The following is a 21,651-nucleotide window of genomic DNA, read 5'->3' on the forward strand; positions in this document are numbered from 1 at the left end:
CCCTGGATATATACATGACACATGGCAGCACCAATGGTATTATATGGCACACATGGGGAACCCTGGAATTATACACAACATATGGAAGCACCCCTGGAGTTATATGGCACACATGGGGCACCCCTGGAATGATATACGATAGATGACAGCACCCCTGGAATTATATGGCAAACATAGGCCACCCCTGGAATTATACACAACATATGACAGCACCCCTGGAATATACAACACATGGCAGCCCACTGGAATTATACAGCAGTATCACTGGACTGACCTTTAATGGCAGAACCAATAACTTTAACAGCAGTACCAATGGACTGAATTTATGCAGCAGTATCACTGGACTGGAATTAGACAGCAGTATCAATGGACTGGAATTAAGCGGCAGTGGCACTTGACTGGACTTATGCAGCAGTGCCACTGTACTAGACTTATGCAGAAGTATCAATGGACTTTTACTATTACTGCACTTATGCAGCAGTACCAAGGGACTTTAACGTCAGTGCATCTGGAATGGACCTATGCAGCAATATTACTGGACTGGACTTATGCAGCACTACCAATGGACTTTAACGGCAGTATTACTGGACTTATGCAGCAGTACCAATGGACTGGACTTATGCAGCAGTACCAATGGACTTTAACAGCAATGCCACTGGACTGGACTTATTCAGCAGTATCACTTGACTGGACTTAAGTAGCATTATCAATGGACTTAAATTGACGTACCACTGGACCGGACTTATGCTGCAGTACCACTAGACTGGAATATACAGAGATATCACTGGACTGGACTATACAGCACTTTCACTGGGCTGGTGGGCTGGACTATATAAGCAAATCACTGGACTGGATGGCAGGACGGTGGGCAGACGACCCACCCCTCTAAAGGGTCCGGAGATATATATATATATATATATATATATATATATAGCCTTTTTACTTGCTGTGTAATACACTTTTTTCAACTTTAAAAAGACCTCAGAGTGCCATCTTTTCTTCTATCAACTATATATATATATATATATATATATATATATATATATATATATATATATATATATATATAAGAAACTGGTGCCCACTCACATCATCCCACTGCTATCTCATCTAAAGCTCATGTGTATAGGTATATACAGTGTATACTGTATATATATATATATATATATATATACTATATATACGTATACACATGAGCATTAGACGAGATAGCAGTGGGATGATGTGAGTGGGCACCAGTTTCTTATTTGTATGCTTGCAAAATTATATCCAGAGCTATGTGGTCATTCTGCAAGGAGATGACAAGTGGCTCAAAAGCTTTTCTTGTGGTTTATAGTTACAACACAATGCATTAATCATTCATTCTGACCTTTTCAATACCAGGATATTTTAATGGAGATTAACATCCAGAAATATATGCAGCTTACCCTTTTCACGGCAGAAAGAACAGTGCCTTACAGGTATTCACTGAGATGAAGAGGCTTGGGTCATGGAATTGGAAACAGTTATGTTTATTTGAAAATAAAATAGTATTTCTGTTACTATTGAGATTATGTACTGTGTATTTTCATCAAATACTGTATGACATTATAGGCATAGGCATTGAAATGGCTGAAATTGTGGCCAAACACAGAAAGGACACATACTGTAGATTTCCTTTCTTTTCTTAAAAAGTATTTCTACAGGACATTATACTGTATATTTTCATCAGAATCATTAAATTTACTGTATAACTGTGCATGTAATTGATTCACTATCCATAGTGTTCTGTGCATTCTATGCTCCACATAAACAGTCTTTTTGCAAAACATCATATTTATCATTGATATATATATATATATATATATATATATATATATATATATATAAGCAGGTGGATGGACCAGCACTCTCCTTAAGTTCCTCAAATAAGGCTGCGTGCCTTTGCCAGAATAAATACAAAGCAGGGTTTCTCCTCCTCACAGAAAAGTGGAAACGACACGTCACTGCAGCAAGTGAACAAATCTTTATTGGGGCCTCAACGGCTCGTTTCGGGGCATCAGCCCCTTTGTCAAGAGGCAAACAGCACAGTTTACAAGCAGCAGGATGATCCACTTTTCTGTGAGGAGGAGAAACCCTGCTTTGTATATATATATATATATATATATATATATATATATATATATATATATATATATATATATAGAGATAAGAACAGGTATATATAGCGCTAATCAATGTCCAGCTTAAATAAACCCACACTCTTATAAAAAGAGGGGATTAGATCACCAAAGTCCAGGTATATATATATCGGACTGCAGCTCCCTTTCAAGTATGGGCATCCAGGGTCAGGATGAAGAAATCTAGAAAAAAGAAGGAAATGTGCGCTCCATTTTGCAGGTAAAACTTTTATTAGGAGACATACACATGCACTCCAACAGATAGTTAAAAAGCAGGTGCTCGTACCATCAATAAAAGCACTGTGGGCTGGATACCACAAGGTGATATATAAATACCACAGGCAGAACAGCAACCGATCAGGAACTCCAAATCACCGCCAGCACAGGACACAGGGACGCTGGGTTGCGCCGTGTATGCTGAGAAGACCGGGACCAGGTTACAGCCGAATCGGAGAGACGCCGGGATCAAACGGTAAAGGCACATGCCTTGTACAATAAAATTGTTTTTAAACACATACAAAATTTATATGTATTTAGTCACTTTTATGATGAGTTACTTTTGTAATATCTGAATGGATATTTATAAATGGACATGCATGTTTTTATATGTGTTTAAAAACATTTTTTTTTTTGTACAAGGCATGTGCCGTTACCGCACACAGGGTTAAATATCTGTGTGAGGCTGTGATTAAGTATGGTTTAGCAGGAGAGGCTTTCATGTGATGGCCGCACCACAGGCTTTTCATTGGCTGTTGGTCTCCTTATAAACCCTGACGGGTGGTCACAATGCCACGCCCTCTGAGGAAGTCTCTATGACGAAACGCGTTAGGGTGTGGCTTGTGACACCCGCACTCTACGTTTGATCCCGGCGTCTCTCCGATTCGGCTGTAACCTGGTCCCAGTCTTCTCAGCATACACGGCGCAACCCAGCGTCCCTGTGTCCTGTGCTGGCGGTGATTTGAAGTTCCTGATCGGTTGCTGTTCTGCCTGTGGTATTTATATAACACCTTGTGGTATCCAGCCCACAGTGCTTTTATTGATGGTACGAGCACCTGCTTTTTAACTACCTGTTGGAGTGCATGTGTATGTCTCCTAATAAAAGTTTTACCTGCACCATGGAGCGCACCTTTCCTTCTTTTTTTCTATATATATATATATATATGACAGCAGGTAGTGGACCAACGGCGCTGACAGGTGCAACTACTCCAGCCAATTTAGAAGAACTTGGTAATCAGGTTGATTTAGCAAGTCAGCACTAAATCCAATTTTTAGGACTGCAGCCTCCTCCAAACTCCCTGGACTCTGGGAGTAAACAATGGATCTGTCAAAAAAGAGGACAGGAGGGGCGCTCCATAGTGCATAAATGACAGTTTTATTAAAATGATCATAAAACCACTTTCAAAAAAAGAGACAAACAATTGCTTGTACCATAAAAAAGAACGCTGTGGGCTGGGTACCACAAGGCTTTTGTATATACAACACGACCCGGCAAACTCCTACCAGCCGTCCGGAGCACTATCGCCAACCAGGATCACCCACTGGGAACACCGATGGTGAGAACAGCGTGTCGTTGGAAGCCGTAGGAACAGAGGCGTGCAGGGGAGCCGGGTACACACACAGCAGACGTCACAGGCCTCACCCTAACTAGTTTCGTAGTAAAACTTCATCAGAGGGCGTGGCCTGTGACCGTCAGCTGAGAATATTTATCAGAATGATCATCCAATCAGGACACTGCAAAAAAGGTGCTCTATACTAGTGCTGAATGAAACGGTGCTAGTGATTAGTTTAAGCTGCCGCAGGTGGTCTAAAGTCAAAAGACTGAATCTTTTATATAGGGAAAATAAAATAAAAGAAGCACTAACGGAAGGGGAATAATTTAACTTTACGTATAAACATAGTTTACACCTCAAATATGAGGTTTTTAAGAAAAATATCATCTAATTAGATTATACAGAAAAAAACTTTTTATATACAATGGCGGCCGGCAATAGCAGATCGCAGTGTTAATGACACAAATGATCATTCTGAGTCACAGTAATACAATCAATTGGATACATAGCAAACCATAATAAAAGAGGTACAAGAATACATACATAAAATGACCACATTATATATAAGTATACACAATACATAATATTGAGAAAAAAAAATACATATATATATCATTCTATTGTATAGGTCGACACATGTCGACTATTATAAAAAAGCATACAAATTAGTCATAAAATATCTCTAAAAATACAGCTATGCATGAAGAATAACGGCAAGGATTCCAAATCTTACTAGGCATCTGAAAAACACGCACAAATATGGATAATTGTAAGTTATCAGAGACTATGTTGATAATACCAAACTTACATAATATGACAGTTGATACATATACAGGCTGGCTCTAAACGAAGCAATAATATAAGGCAGATACAAGTATAATAGCAACAAGGTTGACATAAAAAAGGGATAATATTAACGGTTAATAAAAGGAGTAATTTCGTACCCCTCGTTTAACCCAGCGGGGGTGAGGGTCCCGAGGGTTATAATCCAAAAAGTCTCACGCCTTAGGAGTGCCCGATCTCTATCTCCACCCCTTTTATTCGGGGGTACAATTTCAATTCCCTTCCATCTCAAACCACTCGGGTCACTATTATGGGAGTGTTTAAAATGTCGAGACACCCCATGGTTCAGAACACCATGTTTAATGTTCCGTGTGTGCTCCAGTATGCGGGTTTTTAAAGATCTTTTTGTTTTCCCGACATACCGGAGGCCACACGGACAGACCAACAGATATACAACGTAAGATGAATTGCAATTAATAAATTGCTTGATTTTATACACATTATTTGATGTTGATTTGAAAGACAACCCTTTATCAACTAATGGGCAGATTTTACATCTGCTACAAGGGAAACAGCCTGTCAGGTTTAGAAAAGTGGTAGAACTTTCTCTGGGGTTCACAATATCTAGCTGACTTTTAGACACCAAGTTTTTAATGGTCTTTGCCTTGGTGAACACAATTTTGGGGAGATCTTGGATATGTGGCCCCAAAATCGGGTCTCGTCTCAAGATATGCCAGTTTTTCTTTAGAATATCAGAGATCTGCCTCTCAGAATCATTGTATTTTGTAATGAAGAGACACTCGTTAGAGGTACTTAGGGCTTGATCTTTCTCTTTATACTGAATAATGTCTTCTCTAGCTGAATCTCTCGCCTTATTCAGGGTTTTTCAGATGCCTAGTAAGATTTGGAATCCTTGCCGTTATTCTTCATGCATAGCTGTATTTTTAGAGATATTTTATGACTAATTTGTATGCTTTTTTATAATAGTCGACATGTGTCGACCTATACAATAGAATGATATATATATGTATTTTTTTTTTCTCAATATTATGTATTGTGTATACTTATATATAATGTGGTCATTTTATGTATGTATTCTTGTACCTCTTTTATTATGGTTTGCTATGTATCCAATTGATTGTATTACTGTGACTCAGAATGATCATTTGTGTCATTAACACTGCGATCTGCTATTGCCGGCCGCCATTGTATATAAAAAGTTTTTTTCTGTATAATCTAATTAGATGATATTTTTCTTAAAAACCTCATATTTGAGGTGTAAACTATGTTTATACGTAAAGTTAAATTATTCCCCTTCCGTTAGTGCTTCTTTTATTTTATTTTCCCTATATAAAAGATTCAGTCTTTTGACTTTAGACCACCTGCGGCAGCTTAAACTAATCACTAGCACCGTTTCATTCAGCACTAGTATAGAGCACCTTTTTTGCAGTGTCCTGATTGGATGATCATTCTGATAAATATTCTCAGCTGACGGTCACAGGCCACGCCCTCTGATGAAGTTTTACTACGAAACTAGTTAGGGTGAGGCCTGTGACGTCTGCTGTGTGTGTACCCGGCTCCCCTGCACGCCTCTGTTCCTACGGCTTCCAACGACACGCTGTTCTCACCATCGGTGTTCCCAGTGGGTGATCCTGGTTGGCGATAGTGCTCCGGACGGCTGGTAGGAGTTTGCCGGGTCGTGTTGTATATACAAAAGCCTTGTGGTACCCAGCCCACAGCGTTCTTTTTTATGGTACAAGCAATTGTTTGTCTCTTTTTTTGAAAGTGGTTTTATGATCATTTTAATAAAACTGTCATTTATGCACTATGGAGCGCCCCTCCTGTCCTCTTTTTTGACATATATATATATATATATATATATATATATATAATATATATATATATATATATATATATATATATATATATATATATATATATATAATCAGTGGTACTCCTCAGGCTTGATGTAAGTAAAAATTCCCTTATTTTTGCCCTACAGCGTTTCGGGGAAGAGTTCCTCCGTTTTCAAGGTCCCCTTGAAAACGGGGGAACTCTTCCCCGAAATGCTGTAGGGCGACAATAAATGAATTTTAACTTACATCAAGGCTGAGGAGTGCCACTGATTACCCACTGTATACAGACCCCGCCAGGGATATCCAGGGGGCACCCCAGCAAGGTATTTTCAGGAGAGAGGAGTGCTCTATATATATATATATATATTTTTTTTTCTTTTTCCATCTTTCCACCATATGACAAGAGTGATAAATGTTAGAGAAACAAATACAAATGGGGGAAATTTACTAAGATTCCGAATACTAATCATATGCATTCGTAGTCTGGCTACGGCATCGGTAACATATTTGTATTACACATGAGTATTTGTAACCCTAACGCACAAAGGTGTATTTTAGGGTTTTGTATTTTTCAATGTCGTATGATGTCGTATGGAGTCATATTTTTCCATGCATAATTGTCTAGTCCTTTGCGTTCATATTTTGCCTTGTTTTAAGGCTTAAATTTGTGCTATTTTTACATATGTATTTGTTCAGTTTACGTACGTATTTATAAGTATACGTACATTTAAAAAAAATACATACATATATAAATATCTAAACTAAAAGCAACTTTATGATTGGTTGAAAAATACAAACTTTGGAGTGTTCTCCCAGCCATATATAAGCAGCCTACACACCGAAGCTCATTGCGGGTTTAGCTAGGCGTGGAGAAGAGTGTGTTGAGTAGGTGGAGCTTGTTTGGAGTTTTGCTGGTTGTAGTTTTCTGAGTGCATTTTTGTTGTGCAAGTTGCCCTGTGATTGTTGTTTGTATAGTAGCTTTATAAGTGTATCTTATATTGAGTCTTTTTTTTGGTCTTCAGTCATTGTGCTGTGTGTGCGCGTATGTGTTAGTGTGTGTGTGCTTAATGGCCTTTTATAAGGCACATATTTGAGCAGGGGAGTAGCTTTGTGCTAATATATTAATAGTTTCATGTGTCAAAATCTGCACCATGTGAAATACTCCTCAAAATCAAGGAGTATTTTTTAGCTGTATTTTTTTACGAATTGTTCTGGTTTACAAATCATATACACACATATTTCACTATATGGAATGTTAGTAAATTTCAAAATGACATTGGAGTAACTGGAAAATACAATACGCATTCTTTCTATGGCATATTCATTCATAAACCTATACCAATACGAATGCAATTACTGGTCGTAAAAAGGAAAAATACAAATGTAAATCATCATTAGTAAAATACAAATATATGCCCATATTTCAATATGAGTGGCTACTAATGTCGACATAATGGTGTCGACCTAATGGTTCTCGACCTACTTTCTGTCTACCAAATGACCCATACCTGATGTAAAGTGTGCAGAGAGAGTTAGATTTGGGTAGATATTTATTTTCTGTGCAGGGCAAATACTGGCTGCTTAATTTTTACACTACAATTTAGATTTCAGTTTAAGCACACCCCACCCAAATCTAACTCTCTCTGCACATCTCGGCCCTTCTGCAGTGCAGCACGGTTTTGTCCATTAGAGAAAGTTTGGTAAATCCAGTCAGAGGGTGCAGAGTACAGAGTACACATACCTGTCCAGGATAGTAAAGAAAGACAGGAAGAGAATGCATTTTCCATGCTTTTCTCCATGTCTGCAGGTAAGAAGACATAACATCGCCTATGCCCTGATAATTACCATGCTGTATAGGCCCCTGAGTGTGGTAATCAAATTTTAATTGGTACAATGACAGGACAGGAACAGGCCCAATGCATTTATAGATATTGGCTGAGAAGGTTTTAAATTGCTGGTGTATAGCCAGATTTTATCTTGTGTTGTTAAAAAAGGTACAGGTCTGCATCATTTGTAACCATAATCTTTGTATCTCTCATTTTTCTATAAAAATCCTGGATAACAGGTATATTACTTTCTAAGACAGTGACCGAAAAGGCTGGGGATGACACGCATGATTTACAGACAGGGCCGGTGTAAGGCTTTACAGCACCCTAGACAAAACTTCAAATTACTGCACCCCCCTCTCACCCATACTGCCACCAATACCCACTTTCCAACCCCCTTAAGGCATACTTGACAAACATTCTGGAATGGCAGGGAGACTCTCAAAAAATTGGGTGGTCCTCCCAGTCCCCACCTCAGGAAGGTGGGAAAGTCCCCCGCTTTACCTGGAGGACCCCTTTGCCACTCACAACAGAGTACAAGGAGGAGGGGCAGAAAAGCAGGGAAGTATGCCTCAAGGGACAGTATGGAGGTGAGGTCTTACAAGTTCTGCAGCAGCCACCTGCATCATTCATTTTTGATAGGCAGACTTGGTGGCTCCCCCCGGGGCCTGGCGCCCTAGGCAGCTGCCTAATGGTAGAGCCAGCCCCGTTTACAGACTGCCAGGAGGATACCCCTGAACAACCAGAGTATGCTTACTTTGCTACTCCTACAGTATAGTGTTTCGCTCTCATCCTCCATATCGGCATGTTATTAACTCCTCCCAAGGCATGGCAGAAGAGTATATTGGTTGCTCTCCTCCTAGAACCACTTACTTCTGTGTATATATGGTTTCACCACCACAACAACTCCTGATTGTTAAAGGCCAATTCGCTATTGGCTGTCTATATGCTTTGATTATGTTTTTATGGGGAATAAATATTTTAACTACACTATTTATTGCCTGTTTTTAATTTTTATTTATAAATAAAATTGTATAAATATACAGTATAATATTGGATTTATTTTTATTTTATGTAGTTATATTTCTTTCCATTCAGTTGCCAGACTCACTCTTTTCTCTCTAGTATTGACATACAAAAAAAATCCAGACCCATATCTCGAATGTTCAATAAAAATGCAGAGTCTCGCTTATAGTTGTAATTTTGTCTACAGTAATTGGTTTCTGTGAACAACAAGTACTCCTTTCAACAGGTATATAGCAATTCACTTTTTCAAACCCTCATTTATTGTCCAACAGCATTAACTTTGTCCTCTGTAATGGAACCATAATTACTTCCCAAACACAGGAAGCTGTACTGTACTTCAGGTTAACAGTAATATTTGTGTGAAAGAGAACTAAGACAAGTAGTCCTGTCATTGAAAAATGAAATAATTTACAGAAATGGAAGCTGCAGAATACATATTTTCGTAAGCTTTTGATGCGTTTGATGGTAGTATTAAAGCAATTAATATTCTCAAAAAAATATTTAATACATTTTTAAATATTTCTAGAATATTTTTATATTTTACCAACTAAAATAAAACCTTTTTTTTTCCAGTTTCTTTTAAAAAGCAGGTGTTCTAAAAACATTATCTCAATAAAATGATATTAATACATAAATAAAAATCCTATTTTACCAAAAAGGTGTTAAATAAATGTGTGATTTTAGATGGTTTTGTGCCTAATTCTTCACAGAAACTTGAAACGTAGAAAGTGTGAAAAAATTAAAAAGTTTTCTTCCAATGACATTTTTATATAGCACAGTGAATGCAGCTGTTCCTGTACCATGTACTAGCATTTGAAGTCTGTAATTACTTTAATAGCAGCTTAATGACCTTAATTATTTATAAACTGATTATATGTCTCACGATTAGGATCGTAGATATGGAGTTTAACATTACTTTGGTACTTATGTAGTAACTGGGCTGCCGATTTCTAAATCGGGTCGGATCGGGAGATCGCATCGCATCGCATGCGACCATGCGATTCGATGCGATGCGATGCGATGACCCGATTTTTCCATAGGAATCAATGTTAAAATGGACTGAGTCCATTTTAACATGGAATTCAATGGGAAAAATGGGTCCTTTTCATACCCCTACTATCCAAGTGGGCATGGAGTTGGATATAAACCTGTGGCGAGCGTAGCGAGCCACCGAGCCCGAAGCGTGGCGAGCGAAGCGAGCCCCGCGAGGGGACGAATACCGTCCCCTCGCGGGGCTCGCTTCGCTCGCCACGCTTCGGGCTCGGTGGCTCGCTACGCTCGCCACAGGTTTATATCCAACTCCATGCCCACTTGGATAGTAGGGGTATGAAAAGGACCCATTTTTCCATAGGAATCATTTTAACATTGATTCCTATGGAAAAATCGGGTCATCGCATCCGATATCGGATGCGATGCGATGCGATGCGATGCGATATCGCATCGCATCGCATCTGATTGTATGCCTTAACTTAAGGCATACAATCAAAAAATCGGCAGCCCAGTTACTACATAAGTACCATTACTTTTATTGCTGAAACTAAGCAGCAACTATCACCATTTATTAACAGAAAACCCAATTTGATGGATTACTTTTAGGTGAATGAAAGTAATCTTCTTGCCTATCAATGCATTATTATTAGAGCATTTTTTTTTTCATGAGCTTAATTATGATTGCTTTGGACTATAAAAAACTGTTTTAGATACATGGATTACTTAGAAAACTAATTACATTCTCAATGAATTGAGAGCCTTGCTTGCAATGTTGTTTCAGTAAGCTTTCATTTATATTGTAATTACTACATGTACCGTATTATGATATTTTAAGTTTAGGTGAATGTTGCCATTCCAGACCAATAAATATATTTACTTGTATAATTCAGTCTTTGACAGGTGTTAAACTGCAACTTGTTACACTTATGTTTTACATTTCATAAAAATGCTACAATAGTTTGAGAAAAACATACCATACTGTACATTTAATATACTATTGGCCTGATTTATGTTAGTACAGATAAAGCTACATTCATTGATGCCACGCCAATCACCACGTGCGACTTCCATGGTGATTGGGGCATTCCCCTCAACATGTGAAACGCATTGAGCTTTGATGTCAATGCATGGAATTCCATGCAGTGGCTGCAATTTTGACGCAACAAACAGAAACGAGTGGCCGAATAGCAGCAACGATCAGCATGGTTTCATCTGTAAGTATAGAATAAAAGCAAGCAATTAGAAAAAATCATGAAATCATGTTGCACTGCAGGTGAAGCAGATGTAACATCTGCATGGAGATTATTTTGGTAGGATGAGTACTGCAGAAGTGTCACCATGTGTGCCATATAATTCCATGTGTGCTGTATCAGTCCAGGGGTGCCGACATATGTGCCGTATATTTCCATGTGTGCCGCCATGTGTGCGGTATCAGGCCTGGTGTGCCACCATCTGTGCTGTATAATTCCTGGGGTGAGCCAAATCTGCCATATAGTTCATGGGGTGAATCAAGTCTGCCGTATTCATGGGGTGGTGCCAAGTGTGCTGTATCAGTCCAGGGGTGATGCTAAGTGTGCCGTATCAGTCCAGGGATGATGCTAAGTGTGCTGAAATTATCTCAGCAGTATATTATATGAACATTGACAAGTGACATATATCAAATACAGATAATACTGTAGTTTGACTAAATAATAAGCATGTTTAATACAGTAGAAGAAAAATGGATTCTGTACTGAATCTTTAATATCCATAGCAATACATACTGTATTGTACACAAATAAGATTGAACCATTATTAATGGACAGAGCTGGATTAAAGGAAGGGCTCAGGGGGTATATTATCCCAGGCCCTCACTTTGTTGAAAGAGCCAGTATTTTTCTATCTCTCTGCATTGGCCGGGGCCACCAGCGCCACACAATAGGAGAATTCCTGCTCCTCACTGAGAGTTCTGGAGCAAGAAGTGTTCATTCCAATGACACCAGCAGAGCGAGCTACTGAGCACATACAACTACATGCAGCAGCTTCGCTCACATGGACTCTGGAAGGGAATGATTTTCTTCTATCCTCCTCACTTGGTTAGTGCTGTGTGTGTTATGCAGTATACTGCACTATGAAATGAGGTATATAGCAGAAACCAAGAATGAGAACACATCTGTAGCTGTTTTCTTACAGGGGAAAAATATGAAAACCAGTTGTATGTCTAATATGAAAATTAATATCCCATACCAATAATAATAGGTTAGGTATTAATATACGCTACATATCATCATTTACTAGAACACTCCTGTGATTAGCTCCTATTACCCACCACTTGTTTCCTCTAGTTATAGCATAGACGTAACTAGCCAATAAGACAAGATTTTTATTCACTAGTAAAACCAGGCTATTATTATTGAGCATGGACAATATGTAATTTCCTGCTAATAGTTACATGCCTTAATTGCTATAGTTATAACACTTCATTATTATGCAAGTTAATGTAGCCGTTTTTTGCATCTCATTACCTTTACAAATTCCAGTACTATCATCTGGAACGCAAGTTGCAAATGACCTTTCTCCCCCTAGTCACTTTTTATTACATCAGTCCTACTTTCCAATTAGTGCGTTTGTGCTGCTCCTAGCTCTGTGCTTGTCTCATATGCTACTCAATTGTTAAACAGCGCTGTTTATCTACTTATATCCCATAAGAATTAGCATTGTCAAAGCTCCCCTTGCTGTAGCACTCTTTATTATAATTGTTCAACCTTTTGTTATGCAAGCAGCCTGTTTGATAGCTATGCTCGTTGTCAAGTTGTTTTTTATATACACTCTAATATAAACAGGCTCTTATCTAGCAGAGAGAGATAGAGAGGTGCAACCTTCATGTGAAAGGTGAATCATTACTGTTACTATCTCTTACATATGCTATTATCTAATCTGTGACAGCTCCCAGTGATACTGATACATCTGGAGAAAACATATCAATACTGCTGTATCTTGAAATTGTGCAATTTTCAAATTCTTGGGCCTTAATATAAATTATTTTTAGTTTTCATTAGTTTACATAGAAAAAGGTATTGTTCTTATGTAAGTTATTTTATGTGTGCGTCCATGCTTTGGACACTAATGCGACTCAATCTCACTGTTCCTAAGGGGAAATGTGTTGTGTGTTTGACAAAGTATTTAAAAACCCCTTGAACATGTGTGCAACAAAAACATTCAATTGTAAAGTTAGGTACACACAATACAATTATAGGACCGATCGACATTTCTCAGTGGGCCAGTCCGGTTATTACACCAATTATTACAGGCAGCAGGCGACATCTCTGGTACTCAGTAAACTGTGATCCTTACAGCTTACAGAGCCAACCAGAATAACCCCAATTATGTATACCTCATCCAAAGCAGACTGTCATTCACAAGCCTGACAGATTAGCTCCCAGCAACAGTGTATGGTGACCAATGTTCATCTGTCCTAACAAGCCGATATTGTGCAGTAAATGCAGTGTGTGCAGACATCACCTGGCAAGCTGCATGTAAAAACATCCTCTCTAGAAATGCGTAGTTCATATAGGACTGACAATTGTTATACGGTATGTTTTTTACATAAAAATTAAATTGACTAGTATGTAATTGATAAATTGAATTGAATTTATTCAGCTGTGTGGCGCTCTCTCTTAAAAGGGAATTTGTGTGTGATTATAATTCCACACACATCTGTATCTTTTTTACTTTACTTTTAAGGTTGTCTCTCTCCAGGAGAAGCCGGGAGAGGCAACACATCGAGGAGCCGGGGATAAGGCTGATGTCATTAAGTCCTGTCCCTGCGCAAAAAAAAAAAATGCTGTGATTTAGGCTACTGTGATTTAGGGGGTGGAATTAAATGAGAACTGGCATACAGTAGTAAACTTTTGTCACTTTATCCACCCTGTGTACCGGCTCCTGGTTCTGTGCTGTCCTCTGCTGCCCCCGCCCCCTGTGACTCAAATGGAGGAGGGCGGCTGCAACTGCCCTAACCGAAATCAACATGAGTGTCCGGTGAGGAGCTGGCTGCCAATCAGCGTTGGGCTGCCCATATGATGTAGAGGGTGCAGAAGAGGGTGTTGGGGGCTCTGGGAAGCAAGCAGGAGGGTTATGTACCTAGTTTAAGAGTAGAAGTACAGTAAAGCCAATATACAGTACTGTTTATTCATCTACAGCTAATGAGGAATGGTCATCCCCCAAAACAAACTCATCAGCATTTAAGAAGTGTCCTACAAAAGTTGATATAGCATATTTTCTATTTTGTACATCTGGGTCCATAAAATCCAATACATTAGGATATTGCCTACAAAGACGACCCTTTCATATGTCATTGTCACACCCCCTCAACATTGTAATCATGTGGGTCACAATTGGATATACGGTATCTATGTCCCCATATTACCATGTCCCATTACCCATAGCAAGGTCAGCAAAGTGTCTTAGTGGCCCTGACAGCATATGTCATATAAAATTGGCATATTTGGCATTCAGGTGGTGAAATATCTTTGAGTTACTTTATATCTAGGTTGAACACTGTCCTGATTTTTGTGTACTGATGTAGCTAAGCCCATGATTCCAGCACCAATTTAATCATTATTTATTTATTAACAGTTTCTTATATAGCGCATACATATTCCGCAGCGCTTTACAGAGAATATTGGAACATTCACATCAGTCCCTGCCCCAGTGGAGCTTAAAATCTATGTTCCCTACCACATGTACACACACACAGACTTAGGGTTAATTTTTTGTTGGGAGCCAATTAGCCTACCAGTATATTTTTGGATTGTGGGAGGAAACCGGGGTACCCCGAGTAAACCCACGCAAGTACAGGGAGAATATACAAACTCAGCACAGTTAGAGCCATGGTGGAAATCGAACCCATGACCTCTGTGCTGTGAGGCAGTAATGCTAACCATTACACCATCCATACTGCCCCTTGTTTGACTCCTGTGGGGATTGGGGCAAGTCCTTCGTCACATGCGTGTGTCTATTTCACTCCTGCTGCTCATGGAATCACACCGAGAGGCGATATCGCAGCGTGGCAATTCCACATGATGGCTGCAAATTTGGAGCGACAAACAAGCAAGAGTGGATGGACCACTGCAAAGATGAGCGCAGCTACATCTGTATGTCCTGCTAAATTTAAAGCAGCAATCAGAATGATTTTTCCCTATAAATAATTGCTGCTTTGAATTTAGCAGCAAACTTTCTGGAATTCCACCAGTTTCATCACAGAATCTATTACCTAGTCACCACCATGTTTCTGGAGAAATTTAATTCACATGTTGTCCATGAAGTCTTTACGTTTTTCAGAGAAATCTCCTATATAGACAGTACATTATGGCTACTTTATCATGGAGATGACAAATGTTTGGTAACCCTTTAAGACTAATTTTACTAAATCATAGTATATGTTTTTTCTCAACAGTTGAGCCCTATATTTAAGGACACCGTACTGAAGGGGACATTTAATGCCACTCTACCAAACCCTTTGCTGAATGTAGTAGAAACCTATCCACTGAAAGACGAAACCGATAAACAACCATTCTTTCTAAGTGTCTGATTTGATGCAGAAGTTTATGACTGGTGAGCACAATGTACAATTTTATTAAATCACATTTCTTCTATGTGTTTGCAAGTATAAATTCATGTACATTTTTAGCCTGCATGGATACAATATTAGGGAGATAATATATACTTCCTTAACATAGATCTAATAAGCCTGGGATGTCACATCGCATCAGATTGCATCTCGTGGTGACCAGTGTGTTTTTTCCAGCACCTGATGTCGCATGCCATCTACGGGTGCTTGAAGAGGAGTGACAGTGGCTGTGAAGTGTGAAGTGGGGACCGGAGTGGTGGAGCAGTATCGCTGTGAAGGAGCACTAGCGGCAGTGGGGCTCAGCAGCGGCAGAATTTGAAACACTGGATGCCTGAATGTGAGAGCCGCCCAGTGTTTAAAAAAAAAAAAAGATTCTGGCACCGCTGCTGAGTCCCGCCGCCACGAACGCTCCTTCACAGCACTGCTGCTCCACCACTCCGGTCCCCGTTCCACTGCTGCCAGTGCTCCGGTCCCTGCTCCACCACTGGCAATGCTCCGGTCCCCACTACACCATGACCCACACTCGGCCCCAGCTCCCTGAACCTGCCACTGATTGCATTTGAGCGATCGCTCATGCAAAAAAAACACATGCAATTGCTTATGCAATTCGATAAATATTATGTGCAGGACATAATATCTTTTGACATGTGACCGTTGGGCCCGTGCATCGCATCGGGAACCCATTAATCATGCTTACAGTCCTTTGATTTATCGCACAGATGCGGTCTAAATGGATGGATTGTATGCAATATCACTGTAGTGTATGGGCTACATTACAGCGAGGATTCCTGGTATGCTGAGACACCTGTGTTGCTGGATGATTTAAAAAAGATGTTGCCCTAGACAGAGTAGTAGCCCCATCTCTCTCCTGTCACAGTTATGCGTCTGTGCAGATGATTGGTGTGAACGTACATGGCGAACTGCATGTTCACCTTCCCCTTAATACCTAGCAGTGTGGGCAGGGGCCGTGGGGCTGCGGCAGGGGAGGGGGGGGGGCACAGCCCATGGGAACACCCAGTTTCATGGGCGTTCCCATGAAAATGCTGGGCTTTCTCATGCTAATGCGGGTGTGGGGGACAGGCAGCTGACATCACCGGATGTCAGCTGCCCTCCCTGTCCTCATACAGGGAGTTTGTAGATCTGAGACACTACAGAGGTGTCTCTGATCTGCGAGGGCTGGAGAAATAATTTGATGGTTGCCAATCAGGTCTCCCCCACACCCAAGGCTGCGAATGGATGAGTATGCAGTGATGCCGGTGCGAGGGGGAGGCGGGCAGCCATGTGGCCGGCCTTGCGAGTCAACCAGAATAAGGTCCAGTTTTTCCTGTGGCACATCTTCTCACTTGCACTGCACACCATCATTACAGCTGTCTTCATGAAGGGGAAAAAAACCCTAAATTAGCAGACTGCAACTGACTCAGCTGAGCTCGCTGAGGTGGTAGATTTTATTGGGAGGGGGTCAGTAGTCATGCAGCCTATAGGTAAAATCTGCCACTGCTTATAACTGTTATGTGAATTACAGTCAGTAGGTGAGCTTGATACATTTTAAGCAAGGTGAAGAGGGAATTAGTTTAACTTTTCAGCATAGCAAAAGAAAATACATAATTCTGACCATCAAATGATGTGGGTGGATCCCACTAGGCTAAGAATGGATATTACTGTGTAACATCCATTCACAGACCCTGCAAGGGAATCGCCTTTGCGAATGGGTGGCGGCCAGGTGGGCTTTGGTGGATTTGCAACCTTGCCAATATATACTACCGCACCAGGTGTCCAAACAGGTAATGACTTTGCTGATAACCAGCATAAACTTACCACTGCGATTATTATTGTAAACCCCTTAAGTGAAGGGGCTGTTTCAGATGTGTATGTTATTTAGATATATTGTTGTAGTTGGCTGATAGTTGTGGATCTGCATATATGCAGATTGGGGGATAGGATGTTCTTTGTAGTTACACAAAAGCCATAGCACGATTGACATCAGGCATTTCAGCACTCCTTTTTTTCTAGGCATGTGTGAGTCGCGTACCCCGTCTTTATAGCAGCCGGCAGGGTAACTAGGGACAGATACGGCGACCTGCTGTAAAGATAGGGTACATGTATATTATGATTATTTCTTTAAATATACATGGGGAGAGGTGAACGCTTCTTGTGCTGTAGGAGAGATCATGCAGCTACAGAACGCCCACATGGGCGTTCCAGCTTTGGCAGTATAATCGCAAGAACGGCCAGCATATCGATCGAGCGTGCGTACACACTGCACTTTTGTTCCGATAAGGGCCCGTCCTGTCGGATGAATATTAAACAGCACTGAACCTTCGACCGACCGAGTATGGACGGACAAGACCGTTATTGCCCATTTATCGATCGTACAGAGGGAGTCAGGACAGCGTACACACCTATGCAATCAAACGGCCTTTTGTCCCAGAACGGAAGAACGGCCCGACAATTGTATATATGTGTACCCAGCTTTACTCACTTTTCAGATGGTCAGGCATCCTCGTATGATCTGAAGCTGCATGCTTGGAGGCAGCAGTGGGTATCTTTTGACTTAAGATACCTTTTGTGGCTTTAGCATAATTTCACTGAACCACTGCATACAAAGATGCTAGTTTCCATCTTTGAATCAGCTCATAAATGCCATAATGAATAAGTATTTTAATAGTAAATATACACACATTGCTTGTCTCCATTCCTTGTTTTCTTAATTTTACTACAATTGCCTCTTTACAGCTGTATCCTGATAAGCAGCAGATACTGCTTGACAATCTCTCCCAAAAGACTACATCCCACTTTACTAAATCACGCGACTGAGGAAAAAGTACAATTCTTTCAAATGTTCTGTTTAATTCCACACTGTATTATTTGTCTAAATATAGTGTAAGAGAGCAAAATGACTTAAGAATTGAATTAAATGCTCACAATGTCTCATTTGTATGTTATACCTGGCAATTTTATGTAGGTAGTTGAAAATGTTTTGATTAAAGACAGCAGAAATCTGACAAATCAAAAGGTTTAGAATAATGTTTTTTTAGCATTCAATATCTTATGCAGTGCAGTTATATTACCTGAAATAATCTGGCTATAGGATACTACTCTATATGAGTTTTGGGATGGTGAGCAGGGCCCTCCAAGCTTTATAACTGGCTGAAAATACCCAGTTTGTTTATCAATGTTTTCAATTGTAAAGTGCAATGGAATTTGCTGCTCTATATAAGAAACTGTTAATAAATAAATAAGAACTATCAATAGTAAATAAAAGAGTATAAAAGCATCCAAGGGCCTAAAAAATATATAAATAATAAAACAACTGTCTTGCGAGATAGATAACTTTGCTTCTTATAAAGGTCCTAAAAACCTATTATTTGGAAAATAATTTACATGCATTAAAAAGATGAAATAACATTGATTGGTAAAACTATATTAAAATATTATTTTTAATAATAATCATCATATAACACAAACTTTTCTGCAATACAGTTGAATACTGTACCTTTGTATAAATCCTTCTTTACTAATGGTGCCTAGTGTTTTCATCCAAAATAATGATAAACATCTAATCACAAATGAAAAATGCTATCAACTGTACTACTGAATAGGAGCTATTTAAACAGCACATTGATATGGTATTGCTGAGGTCAGGTTTCCCCCCATCTTTCTCTTACAGGAAAAAGCAGTCTAAAGCTGTGTACACACACTTTGACTTTTCCCTGATTTCGTTTCGATTTTGCTTATAGAAGCAAAATCGAATCCACATCGAATGGTTTTTTAGGATACTTTCGATCTGCATTCGATTCGATGCGCACTACCGTTTTCTCAAAATCTAAAAGAAAAATAGACTGTGCAGCCAAGGAAATATCAAATTCGATCCAGTAAATCAAATGTGTACAATGTACCATGAATGTAAATCAAATTCGATATCAAAATCGATATCTAAGTACAGATCTAATGCCAAATGGAATGAGAACATCTAATGCCAGATCGAAAATCTAATTTAACATCGAATCTAAAGCAAAACGAAGTGTGTGTGCATAGCTTAAGTCAACTCTTTGCCTGTATTGGATCCATACAGTGTAGCCTGGGATGCAGCTGCTATAAGGCCTGAGTTCCTTCTAGGGCTTACAGCTCCCCTTGCACCCAGTTACACTTCCCTTACTTCAGAAAAAGTCCCAGAACACAGTCTGCCCCAGCTTGGCCACTGGAGGCAGGAACCCAGCACAAACACTCTCCCCCTTCACCTTGATGCCAGCAGAGATCTGACGCGCTATCTTATCCCGCCCAGCAGACCCATCACCCACCCTTCTCCTGCAGCAGCAGCACCATAGGTAAAGTAGAAGGGCTAGGCTGCATCTGTTCCTATACAGGGATGACTCATTGGTGCCTCCAGCTGGCAGTACCATGGTGCCACTCAGTTTGCTCTGTGTTCCACTCGGGATTCTCCCACCACCAGGCTGCCCTGTACTTGTATCTGCGGACCTCCATAACTAAACCCTGGAGGCTGCAGTGCACTGTACAGCTTGGTCAGTGCACAAGGAGCCATCTACCCACCTATCCCTGAGTTTGTGACCCTATATGCCTCCTTTCCATGTATGTGTGATCCCCTGTACCTCCCTACACCTGCGTTGTCTGTGTTTGAGTGATACACCTTGTCACTACTGTCTTCCTATGTTTGTGTGATCCCATCTAAACCCCTCATTTCCATTTTTTGTGACTCCCTCTACCCCTACCCCTGCATGTGACACCCTGTATCCCCTACCCCCTACAGCGGTATGAGACTTAGGGGCAGATTTATAAAGCTTGGAGAAGAGATAAACTGGAGATAAAGCGGAGAAAAGGTAAAAGGAGATAAAGCACAGCCAATCAGCTGTGTTTGAAAAAGACAGTTGGGAGTTGATTGGCTGGTGCTTTTTCTCCTTTTACCCTTTCTCCGCTTTATCTCCAGTTTATCTCTTCTCCAAGCTTAATAAATCTGCTCCTTAGTGCCAGATGTACTAAGTTTGAAAAGTGATAAAATGGACAGTGATAAACCACCAGCCAATCAGCTCGTAACTGCTGTGTCACTGTCCATTTTATCACTTTTAAGGCTTAGTACATCTCGCCTTTATTATACACACACTACCCCTCTGTATCACCATGTACATCCCCTGTTTGTAGAATGGAGCACATTTTTTTTAAATTACGCCCCTGGATCCATGTACAGTATATAATATTATGTTACTCAGCACTATAAAGTAACTTCTTTTCCACTAGATTTTTAAAATATACTGTATAGCTGAATACTACCACATCTTATTGTCTCCTCCTATGCCTTCACCCCTTTTCCATATATTCTTTGAGTTTCTCTGTTGTTATCTATATATCTGCACAGTATTACTGTTTTGATCACTTAAAATAAAAAAAATAAAAAATGATTCTGTTTTGTGAGTTTCTGTAACATTTCTCCACTTTTTAGTTTGTACAGCACATACTGTATACAGGATATATAAAATATATAGTTAATAAAATCCTCATATTATGCTTGCTTTATTCATAGAGGAGTATCAAAACATAAAAAAATCCTAAGCCTTTATAGAAATACAGGTTGAGTATCCCCTATCCGAAATGCTCGGGACCACGAGCATTCCGGATAGTGGAATTTTTCGGTTTTTGGAATCCATTTTTTTTGCCATACTTACCTGTCCCCTGATGGTGTCCGGTGGTCCCTCGGCATCCACGCAGTCCCCGGGCGTCCACAGCAGGCCTCCGGCATCTTTTCTGGGTCTCCAGCGGTCCCAGGAATGCATTGCGCAGGTGTGCGCGTGCACCGGTGACGTCACCGGCGCACGCGCACACTCGCGCAATGCATTCCTGGGA

General features: G+C 40.1%; 1 protein-coding gene across 1 annotated transcript in view; it reads left to right on the forward strand.

Annotated features, from left to right (window-relative positions):
• STPG2 (sperm tail PG-rich repeat containing 2) overlaps positions 1-20,600 on the forward strand; it is a 575,709-nt gene extending 555,109 nt beyond the window's left edge. Inside the window, exons 14-15 of the mRNA XM_083179066.1 lie at positions 15,625-15,782; positions 18,532-20,600. Of these exons, the coding sequence (XP_083035192.1) occupies positions 15,625-15,759 (135 nt within the window). The 3' untranslated portion in view covers positions 15,760-15,782; positions 18,532-20,600. The remainder of the gene's footprint in view (positions 1-15,624; positions 15,783-18,531) is intronic.
• The last annotated feature ends 1,051 nt before the right edge of the window (positions 20,601-21,651 follow it).

This window comes from Crinia signifera, chromosome 1, assembly GCF_055691185.1.
Source record: "Crinia signifera chromosome 1, ASM5569118v1, whole genome shotgun sequence".
In the NCBI taxonomy this organism is placed as follows: domain Eukaryota; kingdom Metazoa; phylum Chordata; class Amphibia; order Anura; family Myobatrachidae; genus Crinia; species Crinia signifera.